Source organism: Podarcis vaucheri (genome assembly GCF_965113315.1).
Source record: "Podarcis vaucheri genome assembly, chromosome: 8".
Classification (NCBI taxonomy): Eukaryota; Metazoa; Chordata; class Lepidosauria; order Squamata; family Lacertidae; genus Podarcis; species Podarcis vaucheri.
The window spans coordinates 34,629,154-34,654,207 of record NC_138766.1 but is presented as its reverse complement, the minus strand read 5'-3'; the positions used below and the strand labels follow the sequence as shown (position 1 = coordinate 34,654,207).

The 25,054-nt window shown below is 43.7% G+C and overlaps 1 protein-coding gene across 4 annotated transcripts; it reads right to left on the bottom strand.

Moving 5' to 3' along the window:
• Positions 1–706: 706 nt before the first annotated feature.
• E2F3 (E2F transcription factor 3) lies at positions 707–24,847 on the bottom strand. 4 transcript variants are annotated; one of them, XM_082234992.1, is made up of 7 exons: positions 24,431–24,847; positions 11,656–11,767; positions 9,817–10,036; positions 7,244–7,402; positions 6,530–6,644; positions 4,862–4,997; positions 707–3,077 (listed from the first exon to the last, which is right to left on the bottom strand). In XM_082234992.1, exons 1-7 carry the CDS (start codon positions 24,758–24,760, stop codon positions 2,812–2,814), a joined length of 1,338 nt encoding a protein of 445 aa, XP_082091118.1. In that variant the 5' UTR covers positions 24,761–24,847; the 3' UTR covers positions 707–2,811. The 4 variants fall into 4 exon arrangements, with proteins under 4 accessions (XP_082091118.1, XP_082091119.1, XP_082091121.1 ...); XM_082234993.1 differs by lacking the exon at positions 24,431–24,847 and adding an exon at positions 23,480–23,693; XM_082234995.1 differs by lacking the exon at positions 24,431–24,847 and adding an exon at positions 12,338–13,373.
• Between the last annotated feature and the right edge of the window lie 207 nt (positions 24,848–25,054).

The following is a 25,054-nucleotide window of genomic DNA, read 5'->3' as shown; positions in this document are numbered from 1 at the left end:
GGTTTGTTGGAAGTGAGTTGCACTGAAGTAGGTGGACTTCCCTAAGGTTACCGCCCCAAAACGCTCTACAAATATACTGGCCAAAACATAATTAAAACTGACATTCAACACCTAGGTTATTTAGGACATTAGGGAGCTACATGCAATGAAACAGGTCAAACAGCAGCTAGAGCACAGGTGACACAAGTCCTGAGATGAAGACAGAAAACGTGGTAGAGCACGTAATTGTGCTTAAAGGTAAAGCCCCTGATCCCTAGTTTGCAGGACTCCAAAAATCATAGGAGCCACAGTAGCTCAAGAGCAGGGTTTTTAGGGTGGGTGGCTGCCTGTTCTGTGAAATAGAATGACTGAAGACACTTTTGCTTGAATACTTTCCTGGCTGGATAAATGGGAAATGAGTATGTATTTTGTGTTGCTGAGTTTTGTTTAAATGTATTGCTTTTTGTGTTTTTAACTGTATGTTGCTTTTTTTATTGTACAGTACCTTGAGATGATTACTGTTATTCATACCATTAAACAACCATGAGCAGCCCCAGTTTATACCCAGTCAGTTTCTTTTTCGTGTTAGGAAAGCAGGGCAGCCCAACCACTGTGCAGCTATGGTACATTTTGCTCACGCCTCCTGAAGATACCTTCCCTTGTATACAATGCTTTGCCAAAGCCATTGCTGTAGCTGGGGAGGAAATGTAACCATAATGCTGAAGAATTTATATACCGATATAAAGCTTTATTGATTACCATAAAAAAAATCTGTCAGGTACATACATTTGAAGAGTCAATATCACAGCTAGAACAGGTTATCTTTATAAATGCAAAGCTGTTTGGTTGTTTTGTTTTTACATTATTTTACAGATTTGTAGAACTAGCATACTATTCAAAGGTATATTAAGGTTAGTATTTTGCTCACACATTGGGGAAGTATGTAAATTGTACAAAACAGCATACAACATTAGAGTCCCCCTTTTTTCATTCTACCCACAGAGATCCCCTTCATACCACCAAAGTGTTCATGCTCACAGCGCTTTTACTTTTTCTCCACAAGACAAACTTTAAATACTCTATTTTATTTACAGACCCACAGTAAGATTTTTCAAGAAATTACAAACCAGCTATAAAATATTCTGGCAGGTTTTACAAATTCATTCCTATTGTACAAAACTGTTAGATGACTAAAGTTTAAGAACATACAACTTAAATAATCAATGGAATAACTATGCACATGTTTGTACACAAACACACTTAACACTGTTTAACAGTTCTTAATGTGTTGCCTTTTTCACACAATTATATTCCAAGGCTCACTCATACAGCTTTCATACTGTTACTCAGCCATTTAAATTGTGAGTGTTTATAGCAGCATATCAGTGGTACCAGAAAATCCGCACATATATATTTAAAACAAACATTCTACTAATTTATTAATCATCAGATAGAAAAAATACAAACTGCTAATTCATCTAAAGTGGCAACATTTTACACAACTGTGTGTAAGATGTATGAATGGTTTTAGTTTCAGAACACATACCCTAAACCAGCAAAGTGTTATAAATTAAAATTCACTAGAGAGAGTACTGACAGGTATGTTATTTACACTTTGGGTGAAATGTCAGCTTTGTATCAACTCCCAAAATTGGAAGCAGAGGCAACTAATCCACTAAAATAAACACAGTGTTCTGAATAAGTGAAGCTTGGCATAAATAGTATCCCTTACAGGAAGAAGCCCACAGTGCAACTCTAGTAGGCACTTAACACAAAGCCCCACTTCGTACCACAAAATGTTTACGTACCAGTTCTATTGCACACTGCGGACCATGAAACTTAACATGTGTGTTTTTATTTTATATTTAACAAGTGACTTCCTCACGTCTAGAATTTTTAAATTTCTAGTTCCTATGGCAAAGTGGTCACCCTGATCCAGCTAAAGGTTACAGGCACGTGGAAGCAGATTTCCACACAAGTATTCAAAAAAGTGGGTGGACAACTTCACAAAAATGTGTACAATTCCCAGCCTTGTCCAACACATGGGGATGTGCGCGTGTAGCTCTTTGGGGGTAGTGAAATCCCATCGACTGACTGTCCAGGAGGGAGACCAAGGAGCTGGATTGAATTTACCCTGTCCACTCTCCTCCTCTCTCTGTTAAACAGCTGATCTACAGAACTTCACTTTTCAAAAGGTTAGTTAGGGGTGTGATCCTGGCTGTCCCAGGTATGCTGTGTTGGACTTGGGCCACCATTAGTTTGTTTTATTTAGAACTGGAATACATTTTTATATAAAAACTCCTCCAAGATAGAGACATGGAGAAGATTTCAAACATTCCACAAAAGCTTTGGAAGAAGTCCATCTCACATCTTTGTGTATTTTGCACTTTTTTTGCAATTACTATGACGGAACATACAAATCAAAGACTCAAGACACACACTCTACGGAAGGCACAGTTTGAAATATAAAGGAATAATTGCTATGTGTGACTAAAACTGTTCTTCAGCCCTTCACAAAGCTTGTAGACACAAGAAAGTATAATCATTCCTCCATTTCAGATTTCATCCTTCTATACTTTGCTAAAACCAGTAGCTACCAGAACGCGGGATTGAGGTAACTCTGATGAGAAAGTCTGCAGTTCTGTGTTTGAACTATTTTAGAATTATTTTCCCCCAAATATCAAGCATTCCAAATTATGATATTGAAATGGGACAAGGATTAAGAGGTAAGAGAACAGAGAACATGGAATGACAGCAGGTACTCTGGTTTCATTTTAAAAATATGTGGGGGGTGCAGAGAGAAAGAGAGGGGAAAAGAGACACAAGGGATAATCAGCTGCATAAAAATTCATCTACCAATACTGGCAATTTTTCAAAATCATAAGAATCAAAGAGGTCACTGATACCCTCCTCTTCGCCAAGACTGATCAAATAGTCTTCATGAAGTAGAGGCGGCAGCAAGCTTACAAATGGCCCTTCAAAACCTGATGCAATTTGGTCCTCTGTCTGCTGCAGAAGGTTGGTTGGAGAGGCCAATGGGGAGATGGTTGCTGTAGTTACTGAACAGTCAAGACTTCCCGAGTTATCAGAAATCAAATCTGTTTCAAAGAAATAGCATTATTTTTTAAAAAACGTGTAAGGGGGTTGCACAGACGATTTTACAATATTAATGCATGTCAATGTTTCCCCCCCTCCCCTTCCCACTCAGCCCTTCCCTTCAAAGTCTATTGTTGCTGTCTCTACACAGCTTATCTTGGTAGACAAAACAATTTAGAAAGTGGGTGGGTTGCTCTGAGCAATAAGAATGCATCAGAATGATTGGGATACAAGTCTTTCCCTCCCTTTGGCTGTGTTCAGTGCGGAACAGGGGTGACCTTTAACACATGAGCAGGGGTGCACAAAATTGTGATCTCTGGGGTGTGGGAATAATTCTATCAGGTGCAGAGTTCATCTCAAGATGCCACTGGAGAAGTCAGCACAGCTATTTGGTCTTTTGGCCATGCTAGTGTAACAAATGGGTTTTTAAGGCTGTATTTGTTCCAAGTAGTCCTACTGAAATGAATGAAACCAAGTCAGCCGTGTCCTTAAATGTCCATGGGTCTACTCTGAGTAGAACTACCATTGGATACAATACCAAGTCTCATGTGACCTTTTATAAAAAGAAAGAAGTTTCATTTCTCAATGCTGAATGTTACACACACAGCCTTATATCTTAGTGGCCAAGAGGTGGACCCAAAACAACCAAATAACAATTATTCTGGAGATAAATGAAAATAAAGTTATCAGAGGATGGTTGTACGTAAAGCAGCCAGGCTAAAACTGAAAGCAAGGACAAGGCGAACGTCAACAGACACAGCTAAAGTTAACACTATCTTTTTCAACCAGCAGCTATTTGGAGTAATTGCTGCAAAAAGAATGCCTTCCCAAATAGGGATGACATTTTATTGGCAAGATACACCCAGGTGATGGTAGGGAGGTCTTTAGCCCTTAACTCTCCCCCTCTTGCAACATATGGACATCATCTCCCCACACACCGGTTCTCCATCCTGCTAAGAAGACAGGAGGGTTGTAGCAGAAGAAGCATTCTTCTGATTGTAAATTGTGTTGGCTGCTTTTAATACTGCATGTTTACATTCTTGTAACCTGTCCTGGGAAGAGCGGCATTGCTGTTAACTTTTCCCTTTTCTTGCGAGGAATCCTATTTGGAATAAGGGAATTTCCCTTAAAAAAAGGGAAACGTTGACAGCTATGAAGAGCAGGTAAGAGCAGACCCAGTAGATAGTTGCCTGGCCCTCGAAGAAGCAACGGCTGCAACTTGTGGCAAATGCAAGTAGTGACAATACCTTCCTTCCTGTCCCACCAGCCAAAAGCCACCTTCTGAGCTATGGAAGACTCATCTATCCTCTTTCCCTTTTTTGCTCTGCCTCACATGCTCTGAGCATCACAAAAGTTTTGGAACTTGACAGAGCATGTCTCTTACAATAGACAAAAATAGTCAGCCGCCACTTTTAAGTGACAAGAGATAATTCATAAATGACATTACCTATCATGCATAAATAGACAGCTCATAGTGATAGCCTTAACCTGTACATGCATGAGTGTACATGCACAGCAGAATTAGTTTATGGTCCGTGATTTTCCACATCCACCAACCCAGACGGCAAGCTCAGCGCATGGAAGTACTTACAATCAAGGCGATATTCTGAATAAAGTATGACAACGTAGAAGGGGAAGGTACATCCCCCCCCCGCCGTAGCATTCATTCTTCCTTTAGTCTAAAGAAATCTAGCATTCAGCACATCATTTATTAACTGAACAGACTGAATTACGCTTTCCCTTTAATTATACTTGGTCAATACAATTTTAAAAGGTAAAATGTTACCTTTGGAAACATTCCTTGATATATTTCCATTATGATCCTGATCTTGCGTTTTCATTGGACTGTGGTAATCTGTTTCTTCTGGACACAAGTAAACTTCAATAGGCCCCTGGGTACTAGATAAGTGTATCAGCTTATTCTGCAAAGACAAAATACCCCCATTTTCAATATGTCTTCTGCCAACAAAATGCTACAAGCAGCTACTGGAGATTTATGGTTCATTTTTATAAGGTCCAGGGTGCTAATCAAAGTCAGTTTTGTGTGGAAGAGTAACATGTTTCTGTAAGGGTCTGTGCACATTTAATCATGCAGGTGAGACTGCTATTCATTTACAAATGATATAAAAACCATGCGTAAGGAATAAGTAGATGGCACATTCTCTTCCTGAACATCAACCTTTGTCTCAGGACAACATATTAAAGTACTTCATATGCAACCTCACTATCCATTTCACTCTTAATATACTAACAGTGCACGTCTGTGTATACCTACGCAGAAGTAAATCCTACTAACCTCACCAGGATTTACTTCTAGTAAAGTATGTATAAGATGGTAGCCTAGCCTAAGGAAAAGCCCTGCATAGGTTGAAAGCTTACAAACCAATAGAGAATTGGTTCGTCAAAATATACTGTTAATGCTAAACAAGCCAGCAGCAGAACATATGCCCGCAGAGTGCGCCCTCCACAGGCCACAGTTCAGGGTTAGGAGAGGGGCAGGGAAGCTGCTGCCCACTCTCCTCCTGTTATGGTCTGACCTGGCAGAGATGCCTTGCTGCTGCCCACTCACCTGCTCTCCTTCCCCAGGTCAGGCCTGACCCGGGCTCCACAGAGCTGCGCCAGGCACAAGCGCCGCAGTCTAAGTGCAGCTCCTTCTGGCATGGAGTCAGGTTCCAGTGAAGGAGCCTGCTGTGGGGGCGCCTGTTTGCACCCCCTCTCAAAATTGGTCCTGGGAACACGGCACCCACAGCACCCCTCTGCTTGCTGTCCATTCCAAATTGCCTAGCTGAAGCCTTCTTAGAGGGGTATTGCAGCGGTTCTTGCAATGGTTGATTTTGAAGTGTTACGTTACTCTTTTCCCCCCCTTTTGCTGTAAGTGACTTTGATTCTTTTTGTGGAAAAGCAGCATACCAGTAAAATGGTGAATGAAAAATAAATGAATGTTAACGGCAGGTGGGTGTGGCCTGCCCAAAATGGCCTGGTGGACCAAACTGGGAGGCTTGGCGGGCCAGAGGTTCCTCATTGCTGTCTTAGAAGGTGGAAAAGCCAATAATTTTTTTAAAAAAAATCAAATTAGATTGAGAAAGAAGTGCAGGGTGGAAAGTCAGTGTAAGAAACAGCAAGGCACAAGGCACAAACGCTACCATGAGTGAAATAATCAGAGGGGGTGGTAGCAGACCAACTTATCAGGGAACAGAATGAGCAAAAAAAGATGAATGAGACAGCATTAACCAAGATCGAGTGGTCAGAAGGAAAGAGAGGCATAGAAGAATGATCTCCCAGGTTCCAGAAACCAAAAAATTAGAAGACTGCCCATTAGCATTTTTATTGCCATATAGAAAAATGATCCCATTCAGTAAAGCTTATGCATAAATATGGTATAAGACCACTGCCAATGTTACGCATTGTGTAAGATTGACTTACAGAAGAAAGACCATAAGCGTTTTATTCTTACCTCTATTGGGTCAGGCACTTCAAGTTTTGTTTCTGGAGGAGCTTTCACAAGTATGACAGTTTGGTCTTTAAGGCTACTTATTTCCTGGATGTCTTCGTATCTAACATAAGCTAATGTAAACTTTGTTAAAGAATTGTTTCAGCAGCAGCCTTCAGTCACATGTATCAACACACTAAAGTAAATATTCTTACACTGTTCCCCCATCAAGGCTACCGTTAGCTGCTCCCCCCCCCCCCACTTCTAATACTAAATTTAAAAAATAAATAAGAATGAAACTGAAACAGCCCTGAAGTTAGACAAAGCGAGGAACGATCTGTTGAGATTTCTTGGCTATACTTCACATTTTTTTATTATGAAATAATTTGTAGGGTTTTTAGAAATTACACCAACAAATCAGTCTTGTATTAACTAGAATCCAAACAGTGTTGAAGTTAGTTGCTACTGCAGAACATCAGTCCTAGTTTGAAAAATATTATTATTATAATTTATTTATTACCCACCCTTCACCCAAATGTCCCATGGCAGGTTACACAATGAAAACAGTTTAAAATCGCTTACTTACATGCGATTTAAAATTATCAGAATAGCTATAAGTAAGCATCATGCCTGCTGCAGTATATCATTAATACCACCAATACAATCCACTAGCCCTAGCCGTTAGAGAAATGTTAAGATTTCCCAAATGAGTTCACCCTATCTGATATAAAAGGATATCTCCGATTCTCAGAATCTTCTCTTAGTAGCTTTAGGTCAAGAGAGCAGTTTTTTATCAACTCGTCCAACTTTTGCTCTTCCTGGTTGAGTTCTGCCACCTCCTTGGACAAGCCTTGACAGTGTGCCAACATGCCCCCAAAGTCCGATAGACTGCAGCCCCTACAAGACAAGTGAACAGACACTTCACAGGCATTCCTAAAGTTCCCCGGTCCAGACGAGACAAGAGTTTCTCTTAAAACTTCATGTGACTATTCAGTTCAGAAGAAGCTGAGTGCTGAGAATTTGGCAAGCCACATCGTCTGAAAAACTAGCACATCAAAGCAAGCTGGCGAGAGGCGAGGCTTAACAAGATCTCTTTTTAAAAACATTGTTTCAGTTTATTCCATACATATACAGAGGGATTTCCAGATTCCACCCATGATTATCTCATTCCTCCTTCTGGAAGGATGGTGTGCCTTACCTGATGTGCAAAGATAACAAAACACCATTTACTAATGGCATTTTGGGCATAACTTTCTTTTAGTGGCAGTGACTCTTGCTGCATGTTTGAAAATGATCTCTGGTTCCATTTGTTTTTGTCGTTTACTTTTAAGATTCAGTGTTTTCACATAGTTGTTAATAACGAAGAGCTGCCGCACCTGCTTGCTCTGCTAACTAATCCCACCTATCCCAACCCCATACCTGGCCAAGCCCTCCTTCCTTTACACCCAGCCTAGCCCCCCAAGCTGCACACTTCCTTCCCAGCACACTTTAGAGCTGACCCCAACTCCCAAACCCTTTTAAAGGAGGGTAGGAGGTGCTTCAGAGAGCTGCTTGCCAACATGCCCTCCGAAGCACCTCCCACTTTCCTATAAACAGTGCAGCCATGTGAACTGTAGCATGATCACATTCTTGCAATTTCATTATATAGTAAGAAATGTGGGGGTGGGGGTGGGAGAGAGCCTCTTCTGGACCTTTGGGTAGTGGATAGTGGGGTGCTTCTCCACTTGGACCCAAGTCCAAGCAGGACCCCATTATAAGAGTTTCAGACTAAGAAAAAAATTGATTCTCATTTCTTAGTCCAACCATTATATTCCGTTTTAGAAGAATTAAGTCAAAGCACATAAGAAATGCACATGTGCTGCAAAGTATCTTTTTGCCAAGAGATCGATACCATCAAGTATCAAAATTCTCAAGTTGAATGTACGCCACCTCCATATCTGGATCAAATTTAAAGTTCATCTCATTTAATGGGAAGTACATGGCTATGAACTGGAAACTTCTGGTTCAAATTTCATCTCAGTCATGAACTCATTATGTAGCTGTCGGGTGAGCCACTCTTCCAAGCTCACCCCAAAATATCCACCACCATATTAAAACCAAATTTCTACTGAGGCTATGCTCAAGCTTCAGAACAAGCAAACTGTTACTGGACGGCGTGGGGGAGAAGGCCACATCTTGCATTCCTACATCCCACGATGTTCCCTTGCCTTCATATTTTTCCTATGCAAGAGGAACTGATTGAGTTTCTCTCTCAACAGTACTGCTGGTGTAACGTGTATGCTTGAGCTGGGGATGTCTAAAATCACACCTGCACCATGCATAGACATCTCATGGCTTTCCCCAAAGAATCCTGGGAACTGTAGTTTGTTAAGGGTGCTAAAATGGCTCTCTGGAGGCAAACTGTATTTCCCATGATTCTTTGGGGGAAGCCATGACTGTGTGGTATAAATGTGCTTTTCATATGTATGGTGTGGATGTGACCCAAATTGTCCCTGACCACAGCTCAAAATGCTTCATGTGCATTATTTAAGCATAAGCTTAAACATGCAAAATTTGATCCCTTTCTGGACTGTAGCTCTGAATTACAAGTGAAAATATATATATTTGTTTTTCCCCTAGGCAAGTAAGTCCCCAGCCGAGGAAAGATAGTGGATAAGGAGAGTAGAGGGCTCACTTCCCATAATATGCCAGTTTCTACATACAGAGAAGTTGCTTTTATTTTATTTTTTAAAGAAATGTGAAAATATGCCAGCAACCGCGCTCCAAAATACAATATCAAGGAAAGGGCTTTGCTACACAATATTTCTAGATGTTTGAGTAAGCCATGAGAATATAGCTGAATCACTTTGGGCACATCAGAATTCAGTTGTCGGTCTCCACTGGTAGCGAGAGGACTCCAAGCAGCTCATAAGCAAGACATGTTGTAGGTTTGTCCACAGCACCTGACAAGCAGAGGGATGCTGCCTCTGAAAAAATATTCATCTGATCAAGTATTATGGGCAGTGGTTTGCAAGCCACCATTTCCCAATGGATTCCATGTGATATGTGGCCTTGACTATAGCCAATCCAAACACACAATGTCAGACCACGTCATAAGATACCTCCATGAATGGCAGGATTAAATTTCCCTGGGTGGTATTCAACCATGTTTTACTCAGAGTAGATTTAACTTATTTCAGTAGGCCTACTCTGAGTAAAGCTTAGTGGAATAACTCGTTACCCTCCAGCATACAAAATACTTTCGTGACAATGAAATGTGAAAGTGCAAGGCCGTCCTGTAGGCAACAAGAATATAGCACTAGGATACTTACATCCACTGAATGTTGTTCTTGGATTTTTTTTTAATGAGGTGAATGCCTTCCAGGACATTGGTGATGTCATAAATCCTCCTTTTTTGTACCTTAAGGACTTCTGCTGCTTTGTTCAAATCTACGACACCGTCTGGGGACTGGCTCAGAAGCTGAACAAACTTCTTGGTGAGAAGACCCAGCGATGTATCGTATCGCGTCTTTTCTGAAGGGGATTTGGGAGCTTGAAGAAAAATTAAATTCATGATGATTGTGAAGTTGGTGTTAAAACTCTTTTTAAAACCTTCTGAGTAATTGGAAGTAATCGTGTGCATTGTACAGGGACCACTCAGAGCCAGTTCAACATTATACATCCACAGAGTAGCTAGGCTCAAGTACCTTTTCCCATTGCTTTTCTCGAGACATGTTAACTTTCAAGCCATATCTATTGTACAGTGGTGCCTCGCAAGACGAAAAGAATCCGTTCTGTGATTCTCTTCGTCTAGCGGTTTTTTCGTCTTGCGAAGCAAGCCCATTGACGGATTAGAGGATTAGCGCTATTAGCGGCTTATCTGCTGATCGGATCAGCTGATAAGCGGCTTAGCAGCTTAGAAAAAGGGGGGGAGGGGAAAAAACCAGCAGGAACTCGCAAGACATTGTCGTCTTGCGAAGCAAGCCCATAGGAAATTCGTTTTGCGAAGCACCTCCAAAACGGAAAACTCTTTCGTCTAGCGAGTTTTCCGTCTTGCGAGGCATTCGTCTTGCGGGGCACCACTGTATAAAGAAAAGACAGTACGAATAAACTGGACACATAGCTTTGCATGTAAGAGAAAGGTAGAAAGTGCTTCGTGATTCTGTGCATCACCAGCTTGTAAATAACAAGCTAACAGAAGCTTTAAAAACAGTTGCCTTGGTTAAACCACCCTCCAGTTATGACCGATACCTCTCTGTTGTGACATTCAATGTAACTTTGTAACAATGTAAATGTTATGCATTTATTTTTATTTATTATTTATTTTGAATGTGTGTATCCTGCATTGTAGCCACAAGAGCATCTTTAAAAAAAATCTGCATTCACATTCAAAATAATTTGCACATATAAATCAGAAGCAACATGGCGGGCACGTTTATTCAGAAGGCTCAGTCTATGATGGAGACAAAAGTTCCCTTACTTGTACTAGGCAGTTTCCAAGCAACAGTCCTACTGAAGACCTCAAAAGCAAGGGAGTGAGGCAAATGGCTAGAACTCACTCAATGCATGATGAACGTCAAGCCTTTCTTTGTTGGCAATAACCTTGATTTTCCACAATTCTAGAATATGAGGGGACAAGAAGCCCCCACTTCAGAAGATTTCCTTCCAAGTCATGGAGGGCAATTGCAAAGTCATGCATAAAAGTCATGCATGTATGTGCATAAAACTAGCTCACTTTCATCTGCTATCCCCTACCCTCACATGTTCACTTTCCACAAGCTAGAGAACACATGAAGAAGACTAATATCTAATCTCAATAGCAGTGCCCTCCAGATACTTTGAGATAGAATCACAGACTTGTACAGTTGGATTGGACTACAACTCCCATCAACCCTGACCACCGGCCATGCTCACTGGGGCTGATAGGGAGTTTAAGCGTATCTGGGGAGCCACAGCTTCCTTACCCCTGCTCCTGTATACATGGTAGAACAAAACTGCAATGTGAGACAGGGGCTGATAATTTTAGTCAGACCGAAGACAACCATGAAACCTGAGAACACACTGAATGCATTGGCTTGATCAATGGGCAAGGAGCAGTGATTCAAAATCCAGAACGGTAACATGCTGCTTTGAAGCTCTTTGAAACACATTTAACCAAAAATGTTCCTTACTTTTGGGACTATCTGGACTTCTAGTTGCAGCTCTCCCTTTCCCCTTCGGTGTTCTTAGTCCTTCAGCCAGAAACTGCTGTCCGCTTCCTCCCAGTTCCAGTCTTCGCTTTGCCTGTCAAAAGAGCAGAGTTCTTGTAAAGAGCAAAATCAACCTTATAAGATGAAGTTGTGCTTTACAGGACCTAGAAATTATTATCATCAGGAGGTGAGCCAGGAAATCCATGTTTCTCAACTTCTTAGGTGCCTGTATATATTGTAGAATGCTTTTATTTTGTTGCAGACACCCACCCCCAAAGGCTCCCTCTTAATGGTGTTCTGTAACACAGAAACTCACAAGTGCTTCAAGTTGAAAGCCTGCATATTCCTGCATTGATAATTGAATAGAATCATAGAACTATAGAGTTGAAAGGGACCCTGAGAATCATCTAGTCCAAACCCTGCAATTCAAGAATATGCAGACGTCTCATGCAACTGGCACATCTTGAGGCTAGGATCTGAGGCCCCCAAAACAAAGACTGTGATCACAAAGTTTTCCCCACCTCCTCATTATGCAGCTGAAGCAAATAGTTCACTATCTCCTCCTTTCCTAGTGCCATAGCAAGACAGCTTTCACCCTTCCTATGTCCTTCAACTGTCTGCCCTGGATCACAAACAAGATTCAGCAGCTAAGCGAATAACCCACCATTGTTGCATTCTAACTGGGTTACTTATCGTCTGCCTCAGTGATGCTCTGCTACACAACCTAAAGTTGCTTCTGCTAAACTCTTCTTCCAAATATATAACTTCCTAGTATACCACACCAGGCTTCCCCTACATGCAGATAGCTTGAAGTTCTAATGTGGCAGCTACAGATAAAGTTATGTGGGCATCGTGACAACTGTAGAGGCTGACTTTAGCAGTATTTCCAAATCATCCAAGTACAGTTGTTTTGCCAAGTAAAATTATCCCGTTATAGAAGAGTATCTATGTTCACCATGTCTCCATATTCACTAATGTTAAAACAAGCCAAGTTTTATATGGTAGCCTCAACTCTATCCAATCAATTCTGTGGTATGCATTTTATTTATTTCCTGTGTTTTATTATAATCGTGATATTTTAATTTGTCAGAAAACCAAAAAAATGGCCAACATACACAATGAACACAGGTTAACTGAATGCTGTTAGCTAGAAACAAATGTTGTAAGACATTCTAGGTTTTTCATTTGACCTAGAATATTAGACAGACTAACATTTTCATGGACCTCTGTAGCAAAGTTCACTACCACAGTGGCAACATTTGTCAAACACAACACACATGCAGACAATATGAGGTTTGGCACCGTAAACTTTGTCAAATTGCCTAATGAGACTCATTGCTAATTAAATCCTTTTTTTTTTATGGTGGTAACCATAGATGGGGTGAGAACAGCTTTGAAATACTACCAAAACATTTCAGTCATCTTATGCTTAAGTCTTTGGGGACTAAGAGTTTTCCCACAAATCCGAGCTCCAAACTTGCCACCATGTTTTGAGTCACTAAAAATGAAACTTTTTGAGAAATATGGGCAAAAAAGGAGCAACAACTCAGAGAAGAATACATGCTTTGCAAGAAAATGGAATCAAGTTCAGTTCCTTAAACATCTGGTTGAAATACAGTGGTACTTCAGGTTACATACGCTTCAGGTTACAGACTCCGCTAACCCAGAAATATTACCTCAGGTTAAGAACTTTGCTTCAGGATAAGAACAGAAACCGTGCGAGATCTGGAACCGTGCAGTGGCGGCGCAGCGGCAGTGCGAGACCCCATTAGCTAAAGTGGTGCTTCAGGTTAAGAACAGTTTCAGGTTCAGAACAGACCTGCAGAACGAATTAAGTTCTTAACCCGAGGTACCACTGTAATGTTGACCCGTAGACCTAAACTGATGTCCAAGATCTTGAAAATCTATTCCTAGTGTTGGGTAAGATTTGTCTGTCTTTATATCTTAACATACTTCTGCGGTCACCATATTAATCTGATGCCATCCCTTTAGTCGTCTGTCTTTGCGGGCTATATTAACACTTCTACTGCAAAGCCCTAACACTTGACTTAACTGAAGGCATCCATTGTAACAGCATTCTAACAGAAAACATGTTCAAGCAGGAAATTTCCAAAGAACCACCATGAAAGTTAAGCTTACTTACAAAGTATGTACTATGAAATATAGTTCATGTTAGGTTAGTTCAGAGATAGGTCCCCCACTAGAGCCAGCATGGTGTAGTGGTTAAGAGTGGCAAATCGTAATCTGGTGAACCGGGTTCGCGTCTCCACTCCTCCACATGCAGCTGCTGGGTGACCTTGGGCTAGTCATACTTCTCTGAAGTCTCTCAGCCCCACTCACCTCACAGAATGTTTGTTGTGGGGGAGGAAGAGAAAGGAGAATGTTAGCTGCTTTGAGACTCCTTCGGGTAATGATAAAGCAGGATATCAAATCCAAACTCTTCTTCTTCTTCCCACTAGTTAATTTGACACTCAACACATCTTTCCATCACGCACCCACTTATATATTGGCATGAGCACCGCCATTAAAATGAGAGCATTTAGAAAAGGGTTTTGAAATCGGCAACTCCCCAGATGTGTGTGGACTACAGCTCCCCCATCATCCCTAACCGCTGGCCATGCCAGTTGGGACCAATGGGAGTTGTAGTCCAATTAACATCTGGTGAGCCACAGTTCCCACCCCAGCTTTAAATATCTCGAAGCAAGGGCTGTGAGAATGACTGGCCCACTACTGCAGAATTAAAGGAAATCCACACCCCATTCTAAAGATACACCCTTCATATTTATTGGCACAGTCCATTTTGGTTTCAGGTGCACCAATTTTGGTTTCAAGTGCACCAATCTTCAGCCTCTTACAGAAGAAGCCGTAAAACTTTTGAGCTGGCTGTTAGATTTGGATTCATATGATGGGGTAGGCATTGGAAGATTGAAAGAGTTTCAGCTTTGTTACGTGGGCTTCTTTTTCTGGTAGTTATTGGACACAGAATTTAAAAGTAAACCATGGATCTGCTGCAACCTGCCTGTGTGTGAGGGGGGGGAGATTTAATAATAACTCAAACAGCACCTTCAGCTGCAAATTGAAAATGCAAATATGCAAGTCTTGTACACAGCAGTCACAATCTCAGCAACCACTTATTTCCTGAAAGATCTTGGTCTGCAACAATTCAGATGTTGAAAACTACAAGAATTACTTGAGGTGAGCATGTACCTAGAGACATCCATGCCTTGTACAATGGCCAACACCCTCCACCCGTTAACAAACTACAGAATTCAGGCCAATATATATTTCACACAAATTAAATACATGATATGGGACGCGGGTGGCACTGTGGTCTAAGCCACAGAGCCTAGGGCTTGCCAATCAGAAGGTTGGCAGTTCAAATCCCCATGACGGGGTGAGCTCCCGTTGCTCGGTCCCTGCTCTGCCAACCTAGCACGTCAAAGTGCAAGTAGATAAATAGGAACCGCTTTGGCGGGAAGGTAAACGGCGTTTCCGTGCGCTGCTCTGGATCGCCAGAAGCAGCTTAGTCATGCTGGCCACCTCACCCGGAAGCTGTACGCCGGCTCCCCCAGCCAGTAAAGCGAGATGAGCGCCACAGCCCCAGAGTTGGTCACGACTGGACCTAATGGTCAGGGGTCCCTTTACCTTTAAATATATGATGTACTTTAAAAGGTGCTGTGTTTTCATCAGTTAACAATAACCACAGTTGGGATGATACATGTTGTGGTTGAAGAGCAACATAATCAAAAGCACCCAAATGTCTCCTTGGTTGAAAAGAAGTCCCCAAGGCCAGCTGAGGCTTGTTCTAGTCACACTAAACTATAGTTTGGCAGATATCTGAAGGTGGCCAGTGAGCTCTTTGGATCCTGGTCTTACAGTTAACCTGTAAACATATAAATAAGGGTATTAAGCCCGTTGACTTTTCTACTTCAGTCATTACAAGCTAACCTGGAGTTTGCAAAAGACAGCTGGATGCTGACATCTTCCATAAGGTGGCAACCCAAAAAACAACAACCTGAAATGGCTTCTGAAATAACCTGAAATGGCTTCTGAAATATCACAGAAACCATTTTAAGTACAGAATGGTTACCAGTGACTTCCAATAACATGTAACCTAATCTTTGCAGCTGCACTAGCATGACTCATATGGAAACCCTCATTCTAAATTGCAAGTTTCACAGTTTTATATCATAATCTTATGCCCATCTACTGAGAAATAAATTTGCATAGGATTGCAGGCTTAGGCACTTTCTGTAAATCAAGTTATTTGAAAAACACACAGAACTCCATCTATGTTTTTCAGCCACCAACATAATTCATGAATAAAACGTAGTTAACAGTGTTCCTTGAAGCTTTAGTTCCCCTTATCATAAATTGCATACCAGCAAAGGGGAGGGTAAAATGATGCGGAGAAAAATAGCAAGGCGATGGGAGTTGGTTTTATTTAAGTGTGAGCTGTTGGTTTCCGTTGATTTCTCAGCAGCTCTTGGCACCATTGACCATGGTGCCCTTCTGGAGCAGGAAACCATGGTTAATGACTTTTTGACAAGCCTGGGTATGAAGCCAACTTCACAGCATTGCTCCATATCCTGCATTGTTCTGAAGCTTTTAACCATAGTTTCTTGGTCTGAACTAAATGGGAAACCAGAGTTAAAGGGAGATTTTGCTTCTGTGTGCTGTCAAGATTAAAAAAGGGAATTATACATAGACACGCCTTTACAACTACCAGTAATTCAGCATGCATGTATTTTGTATTTGGGAGTCCACTTAGAGTGCAAAACCTAACATGAGAAGCAGACATAGGCTAAATACGTTCGTAATGGAGTACCCCTTTTGCAAATGACAAGTTATTTCCATATAAAGCAATCAAAGCAGAATATTCCTTTCCAGAAACACAAATATTCCTAAACTCCTGATTTCATCACTTTCCCCCAAACATTTAAGATCATAGCTTGAATGATTGGCTTACATGAGAACTGCTCCAATACTAATACGCCTAAATGCTAAAAATTATGGTCTCATGCTTTCAATAAACCTTTTAAAAGAATGTTAAGTAGAGCCCTGCTAGGATAGGTCAGTGGACCTGATCCAGCCCATCATCCTTTTCTCACAGTGGTCAGCCAAATAGGACCTGAGCACAATAGCACTTTGGCCACTTGTGATTCCCAGCAGCTGCCTCCGACAGCCAAGGTAGAACATAGCAATCCAGGTGTGGAGTTGCTGAATGTGGAGAATATTTCAGAAACAAGAACTTTACTGCCACCCTCCCCTCAGCAATAATCTCCAAAGTACTATCTTGATCATGGCTTTACAGTTGAAGAGCATGTGGGTTGTTGTCTTTTAAATGCCGTAGTCCTTTGCAAAAGCAGCCTTCATTTTAAAGATGTAAGATTGTGCTTTGAGACACTCCTAAATATTTCAAAGAGCAGATCATATAAACAGCATTTTAAACAGAAAAAGAGAGATCACCTTTGCCGATCAGGTCGGAAAAGGTGATTTTTAAAGTCAGGCTTCCTCAACCTTGGCCCTCCAGATGTTTTTGAGACTACAATTCCCATCATCCCTCACCACTGGTCCTGCTAGCTAGGGATCATGGGAGTTGTAGGTCAAAAACATTTGGAGGACTGAGGTTGAGGAAGCCTGTTTTAAGTGATTCACCAAAAGCTTCATTTTTGCTGTTGCAGACAGCTATATTCTAAAAGAATGAAAAACTCTCTCTCTCTCTGTGCGTGTTTTAAACTCTCCTGAAATGCAGGCGGTAGAACAGCTCTATGACATGCAAACCCCTACCCAAGAGAAAAATTCATCTTTTTTTTTTTTGCAAGATTGTATTAAATGTTCAGGTAGGAAGATATTGAAAATGATCAATTTGTATGCTGCTTCTATCCCTCTCACAATCCAAAATTACCAATGGATTCACTGCCATTCCTTGGTGAGTTGCTTATCTTTTAAACATACTCTCATTAGCTGCTGTTTTTCACCATCATTTCACTTGTAATATCCAGTTTCCTAGAAATCCAGACCCATTTTAGGGGTAGAGGGAGATATGCATTTCCATTTGGAAACAAACCCAGTGTGTCACTTCAGACATGCACTAAGCCACACTCCCTGTGGCTAACGTCAATGGGCCACAGGACTCAGGAGTATGTTTCTGTTAAAAGCAATTAGCTGCCTTAAAAAAGATTGGAGTACTTACCATCCTGCAGCTGAATGCAGTGCCTTCCAGATGTTGTCAAACTCCAAATCAATTATCCCGTCCTCATAGGCAATGGTTAGTGTTTATGGGAGTTATAGTTCAGCAACATCTGGATGGCAACGTGTCAGCTAGCCCTGCTGTAGATGGTATCTGAATCATAGAATCACCTTATCAGGACCAAAAAGAGAGCCCTAATTTAAAGTAAAGCATTCAAAGCACTAATTATCTCAGCGTCCAATTCCCCAAATCAGTTCAAACCTACTTCACTTTAAGACGCTACTTAAGAAATATGCGGGTAGCGCTGTGGGTTAAACCACAGAGCCTTGGACTTGCCAATCAGAAGGTCGGCGGTTCGAATTCCTGCAACGGGGTGAGCTCCCATTGCTCGGTCCCTGCTCCTGCCAACCTGGCAGTTCGAAAGCACATCAAAGTGCAAGTAGATAAATAGGTACCGCTCCGGCGGGAAGGTAAACGGTGTTTCCGTTCGCTGCTCTGGTTCGCCAGAAGCAGCTTAGTCATGCTGGCCACCTGACCCGGAAGCTGTACGCCGGCTCCCTCGGCCAGTAAAGCAAGATGAGCGCCGCAACCACAGAGTCGGCCACGACTCGACCTAATGGTCAGGGGTCCCTTTACCTTTTAAGAAATACGAATGGTCCAGTCTTAAGGAAAATTTAATTCAAATAAAGCACCACTGATTTTACTTTTTGTTAACATGAGCAGGATAAGACAGCAAGCTGCACAGGCAGTGTACCCCAATACACAAGTTCATCCCCAGGTGAACAGTGCAATCCTATGCCTGTCGACTCAGACAGGGCTTACACCCAGACAACTGTGTACAGGACTTCAATCTAACAAGTCCCATCAATTTAAACAAGGCACAACTAGCTTTCTCTGAACTGGGGCCAGTATTTTATAACCGCTTCTCTCAACTTAACCCTTGTATGATTTCTTGTCCATTTTAGAGCAAATGCACCTTCCATCACTATAATAATAATAATAAAAAAATTTATTTATATCCCGCCCTCCCCAGCCAAAGCCAGGCTCAGAGTGGCTAACAACAGTAAAACTATAAAACATTCTAAAATCATTCCATTATAAAATTAATTCCAATCAAATTAATGACAACCATTGGGTTAGAAGTTCTGTGCGGATTGCCAAAGGAGGGAGTCAGGCTGTGCCCTGACCAAAGGCCTGGTGGAACAGCTCTGTCCTGCAGGCCCTGCAGGAATATGTCATGTCCTGCAGGGCCCTAGTCTCTTGTAACAGAGCGTTCCACCAGATCGGAGCTACAACCGAAAAAGCCCTGGCTCTGGTTGAGGCCAGCCTAACCTCTTTGTGGCCTGGGACCTTCAAGATGCTTTTGTTTGAAGACATACCAGGAGAGGCGGTCCCGTAGGTACGAGGGTCCTAAGCCGTATAGGGCTTTGAAGGTTAAAACTAGCACCTTAAACCTGATCCTATACTCCACCGGGAACCAGTGCAGCTGGTATAGCACCAAGTGAATGTGATCTCGCAGCAAGGACCCCGTAAGGAGTCTCGCCACGGCATTCTGCACCCGCTGGAGTTTCTGGGTCAGTCTCAGGGGCAGCCCCACATAGAGCGAGTTACAATAATCCATTCTGGAGGTAACCGTCACGTGGATCACAGTGGCTAGGTCAGGGCGAGAGAGGTAAGGAGCCAACTGCTTAGCTTGGCGGAGATGAAAAAATGCTGCCTTTGTTATAGCTACAATCTGTGCCTCCATGGAAAGGGAGGTGTCGAAGATTACACCCAAACTCTTAACGGATGGCGCTGGCACTAATTGCGCCCCCGCAAGAGATGGGAGTTGCCCCCCCCATCCCATATCGTCCCGACCCAGCCAAAGGACCTCTGTCTTCGAAGGATTTAACTTCAGCTGGCTCCCACGTAACCATCCAGCCACAGCTTCCAAACATCTGATCGGTGTGTGTCTGGGGCCGAGTTAGGATGGCCATCCGTCAACAGATAGAGTTGGGTGTCATCAGCATACTGATGGCAGCCCAACCCAAAACTCCAGACAAGCTGGGTGAGGGGGCGCATAAAGATGTTGAAAAGCATCGGGGAGAGTATCGCTATCAGAATTTTATTTCTATTACTTTGAATGGATTATGTCTTATCCCCATCTTACCTTGCTTGGGTTGTTTTTCTAAAACAGGCTACTTCACAATCCTAATACACCTACTAACATATGAGTGCTCATACAGTTAAGAAGCCATAACATACCTTGCCGTTCTTAGGAATCCACAACTCAAATTCTGCCAGAGCATCAAACCACTATTGGAAACAATAATCTTGGGCATCACAGACCTAAGAGAGACCTACTTGCTCACAGAAAACTTTTATGTGGGAGGTTATGGTTAGGTTGAACTGCCCTAAAGAATAAAAGGCCACAATCTTACCTCACTTACCTGGAAGTAGCCCAAATGAAGTAAATAGTACTTTTAAGAAGAATTTGTTAGGATTGCACTGTTAATCATTAACTTTCACAGCTCTCAGATCTTAATCACTTAGGCACAGATCTTATATCTAACTTTTCCATTTATATAGAAATTGTCCGAGATGATCAGAAATCCTACTTAAAAGATTCTGTAAGAGGCCATGATAGAACCAAATGTCCCTTTTCTCTAGGTTCCTACGAGTTATGTATTAGTTTAATTCAAGCCATAGCCACTTCCATGATGGGCTACAAGCATTTTCACTGTGCAACAAGGCAAAGAAGGCTTTGCAGAATTTGGGATTTAATTCCTTCTGCCCCCACCCCCATGATATGCCAGTTGATATGCCACAAACTAGTAACATTGTGTGAAACTGTCTAGCAAAGCTGATTTTTAACATCCTAAGCAGTAATTCCAGATAGCGCTCAAATATTCATTTTCCCACTACACAGCAAGCTTCAAGTTATAGAGGAATACAAACTGCTGGCACAGCTCTAAATGTATATCTTGATTCAAGAGAATACAAACTATGCCTGTATTTAGTTTATTCAGAGTTTAAAATCTGAAATTGTCATAGGATCATAGTAGTTCCTTGTCCTGATCTAACTCTAATAAGATTCTAAAAGAAAGAAAGAAAGAAAGAAAGAAAGAAAGAAAGAAAGAAAGGAAGGAAGGAAGGAAGGATAGGCACCCAAAACACGGGTACAAATAAGCATCCCAGTGAAAGCAATGCAGTTAGATAGTATCCTCTTTCAATGTGTATTCCAATGCATGTCCTGTTTGTACAAGTACTGTACTTCCCTATCCAGGAAGTGATATGAATACAACCATCTACTTGCCCATAGTTTGTTTCAGGCATATAAGTTCAGATTCTTACTTTCCAAAGTCTGTGTATTTGTAGAGCACGAAATCAACTATAAACTGTCACTAGAAACACTATGGTGTCCTCTTTTTTTTGCTTGTATACATTGTGGACTTTAATGCCCACCACAATATAGAAAAGGCAGGAAAAAATAATTCTATAATATTATAGTTCATATTAGTTGATAAATCATTAACCTTCACTACATTAGCTATATGAGACCCCAGAACTTCTGCCAAGCAGATGCCGCAACAGATGACACAGAAAAGGGTCGTTGAAGGTAAAGTTTTTGTTAAATTACTTCTCTAAAATGTCACCTAAATTAGTGTGATGTACTGGAGTGCCCAGTCACCACGGGCAAGGGCCTAGATCACAGAATCTGCTCTCAGCAACAGATAACCCATTTGTGAGAAGAATTAGTCGTAGAACAAGGATTTGTACATGTGTTAAATCATTCTAATATCTACACTTGTAGACACTACCACTGGAATAAGAACAGACTGTTCTTCACATTGAAAACCACACAACCATCATGTTACAAATAGGCTTTCTTCACAACACAAGTAATCATCTGCCACTTGACAGACAGAGTTTCTATGGGACCAATACTATGAAAGACAATTGGGCGATCAGTTTTCCAGATTCAATACCATTTGGTAGTACATGAAATATATCTGCACTATGGCAGATGCCTGGCTTGATGTCATCAAGATTTAAAGCCTTATCTCACCATCCCAAATCCCTTAGAGAGCATGCTTCATATGACAAAAGCTTATATTAACACTCTCCAATTTACAGAAAGTGTCCATTAGGCCATTTTGATGTGATTCATACATACATTTTAATTCTTACTGCATGTTTAACCCTGAATTGCCATAGGGGTGAGATGGAATTTGTTTGATTATTTTAATAATCTGATTTGAAGGCTGATAAGGGGAAGAAACATGGAACCATTCACTTTATTTAAAAGGAGCTGAAATTTCGGTTGTCTTTCTCTTTCTCTTCCCCTACCCCCCAATCCTGTCAGTTGGCTATAGGCCTTTTCTCAACTGAGCGAACAGCCAAGACAAAAAACAAAACAGTGATGATCAAGGCAACAGTCATGTCGTGGGTATAAGCCTCAGCCTAAAAAAGAAAGGTTCAAATGTTAGATCATACAAAATAAGTGGTGTGGTATCCTACATCATCAAAACAATGTCATGGTGATTGGGGCAAGAAGGGTCATTCCCACAAGCATGCATACATACTGTCAGGCACTCTTTTCAAACCTATCAGTGTAAGTCTACTTAGCTACCTGACAATACCCATAGAAAGGCTCAAAACTCAACAAACTGTAACAGAAAAGGCCTTCTGGTCCAGGAAGGCCCAAAATAGGGCTGCCCCAAAGTTGAAGACCACACCTAGCAGATTCCCCATTTTATGGCTGTGCCCTATTTTGCAGGCCTACATTTCCTTACACAGCAAAAAGAAAAATGGGGTTCTATTCCTGTCTCTTATCTCCCCACTGCCACTTGTATATCCAAACTTCATTTTGCTTCTGAACTACCAACTCCTGTGGAAAGTTTATAGGTTATAACAAACAGGTACAAAAAGGCCTCCAGGAACAGCTTCAGAGAAGTCGAGAGGGTGCAGTAACTTAATTATTCTGTAGCCTACAAACCACATTCCCACAGTTTATAAGCCTAACACAACAGGGTTTTTCCAACTTAAAAGGGGGGGAAAACATTCCATTCCTCACAGAGATCACCCTTCCACCACCTTATCAGTAAAGAAATTATAATCGAATTATACTTAACAGGAAGGAGGGGGGGGAGAAGAAGAGTTGGAAACAGGACAAGTGGAAGTTTCAGTTTGAAACCCCGCACTGACCCAAGCTCACCCCACACATCCTGACCCCACACCCAAGCCCTGAAGTCATTTCAAACATGAAGCGGCACACAGGCAACGGTGGCCTGAAGCAGTTACTTGAACCGTCCCAACTTTCAGGGAGTCATCTCCAGTGACAGGCAGAGGCCCAACTCAGCTCAGCCACAGGAAGGAAAACACCGCATTCAGGGGCGGGGAGGGTGACCCCGCGGTCATTCCAGTCGAGGGGCAAGATGGGGGGGGAGTGAGGGGTACTGTTTAAATATAACCTAGCACCCCAACTTTAATGTCCCCCCAGGAAAAGGACAGTGCTTGAATTTTGAGAAACTCTGCCGGGAGACTGAAACATAGTTCCTTCAGCGGGCGGCCAGTTCTGAAAGTGCCCGACCCCCCCCACCGCACCCCCACGCCCCCCCTCCCCCAGCCTACCTGCTGCAGGGGCATTTCCAAGCCTAGCGGTGCCCCCCGGCAGCTCCCAGAGTTGAGAAGCAGGAAGGGCCGCGTGTGCGAGAGAGGGAGGAAGGCAGAGACCCGGGCACACGCGCGCTGTTGTGTGTCCGGGTGTGCGCTGCGCTGCGCGGTTGCCCAGGCCAGAGGAAGAAGGAGCGTGTGTGTGTGTGTGTGTGCGCGCGCGTTTGTGTGTCCCCCTCCCCCCGCTCGGCTCCGCGCCCCCCTCCTTCCCTCTCCCTCCTTCGCCCGGCTCCCAGTCACAGACGCGGCCTCGGCGCACGTGTGCGAAACGTCACCGCCGCCGAGTCCGGGGGTGAAGCGAAAAGGAGACCAGCGGGACAGAGAGACTCCCCCTTCCCCCACGGCCATGCTGCCGAGGCAGACCCTGAACCCCCCGCCGCCCCCAGGGAAGGCGGGGGGGGCAGCCGGATGGCGCGTCCCCTCCCCACGGCCGCCCCCTCCAGGGCAGCCGCACACAAGAGCCGAGGTTCCGTGCCCCGCGCACCCCGCTCCGATGTCACGGGTGTCCCAGTCCGGCAAGCACGCTGCTTGCAGCACCGGCCTCTGCTACGCTCTCTTTGTTCCAGCCACCAGAAATTGAGGGGGGAGACGGGCGCAACAGACGCCTCCCCCCCCGCCGACCCTCTTCTTCAAGGGAACGGCACCCGCGGCCCCCCTGCGTGTTTTTTGCACCGGGTGGGGAAGAGTCTGATCGCTTCCCTCCCCCCACAATCCCGGCCCACAAGAACCCACCCTGCGCCAAGAGGGGCCAGGAAATAATAATAATCATAATACAGTAATAAAGTTTCTAGCAAAACAGAACGATCCAAGGCAGGCGGGCTTCCTCTCCCACCCCCCACACCCCGGTGTGGGAGGAGGGCTGAGCCCCGCCAGACATGCACAAGATTGGGGAGGGAGGGAGGCATTTACCGAGGGTCGGCCTGCACTTTCCAGGGCGGGCTGCAGCAACACCGTCTGTCCGGCGGGCCCGTGCGGGGTGCAGCACAAGGCGCTGCCGCTGCCCACGAGACTGGGCCGGGCGCCCTCCGCCCCGCCGCCCTCCGCCCCGGGAAAGCAGGAGACCCAAGGCGCCCCCAGCGCGGATGCCCCGGAACTGCTGCGGATCTGGAGGAAAGCAGCGGCGGGAGCGAAGCGAGCAGGGAAGCTGACGGCGACGGCGGAGGCCGCCGACGCGGAGTCCATGGGAGCCGAGGGCGGGCGAGCAGCGAGGGCGTGCGGCTGCAGTGCTCTCCTCCGCATCCTTCCCCTTGTGGGTCTGCCTGCTCCCGGAGCGGAGTCTCCTCCCACCCTTGGCGCTGCTCCGTCGCCGCCGCCACCCCCCGCCCGGCCTGCCGGGCTCTTTCGCCGCTCGATGCCCGCGCCGGACTCGAAATGGTCCGGGCCGGGGGTAGCGGGGGGTCTGCGGCTGCCGGAGGCGGCGTCGCGAGAGCGAGCGAGCCCGCGCGGCGGGCAGATGCCACGGATGGAGCCCGGCCGCTGCTGCGCGCTGGGGCTGCTTGGAAAATGGCTCCAGGAAGCAGCGGCAGCGGCTGC

Excerpts from the sequence above, each read along its gene's own strand:
- E2F3 (XM_082234992.1), bottom strand. The coding sequence starts at position 24,760 with ATGCGGAGGAGAGCACTGCAGCCGCACGCCCTCGCTGCTCGCCCGCCC. Across the intron at positions 11,768-24,430 it reads AAAGTGCAGGCCGACCCTCG|GCAAAGCGAAGACTGGAACT; the intron begins GTAAATGCCTCC and ends CTCTTTTGACAG. Across the intron at positions 7,403-9,816 it reads AAGAACAACATTCAGTGGAT|GGGCTGCAGTCTATCGGACT; the intron begins GTAAGTATCCTA and ends CTTGTCTTGTAG.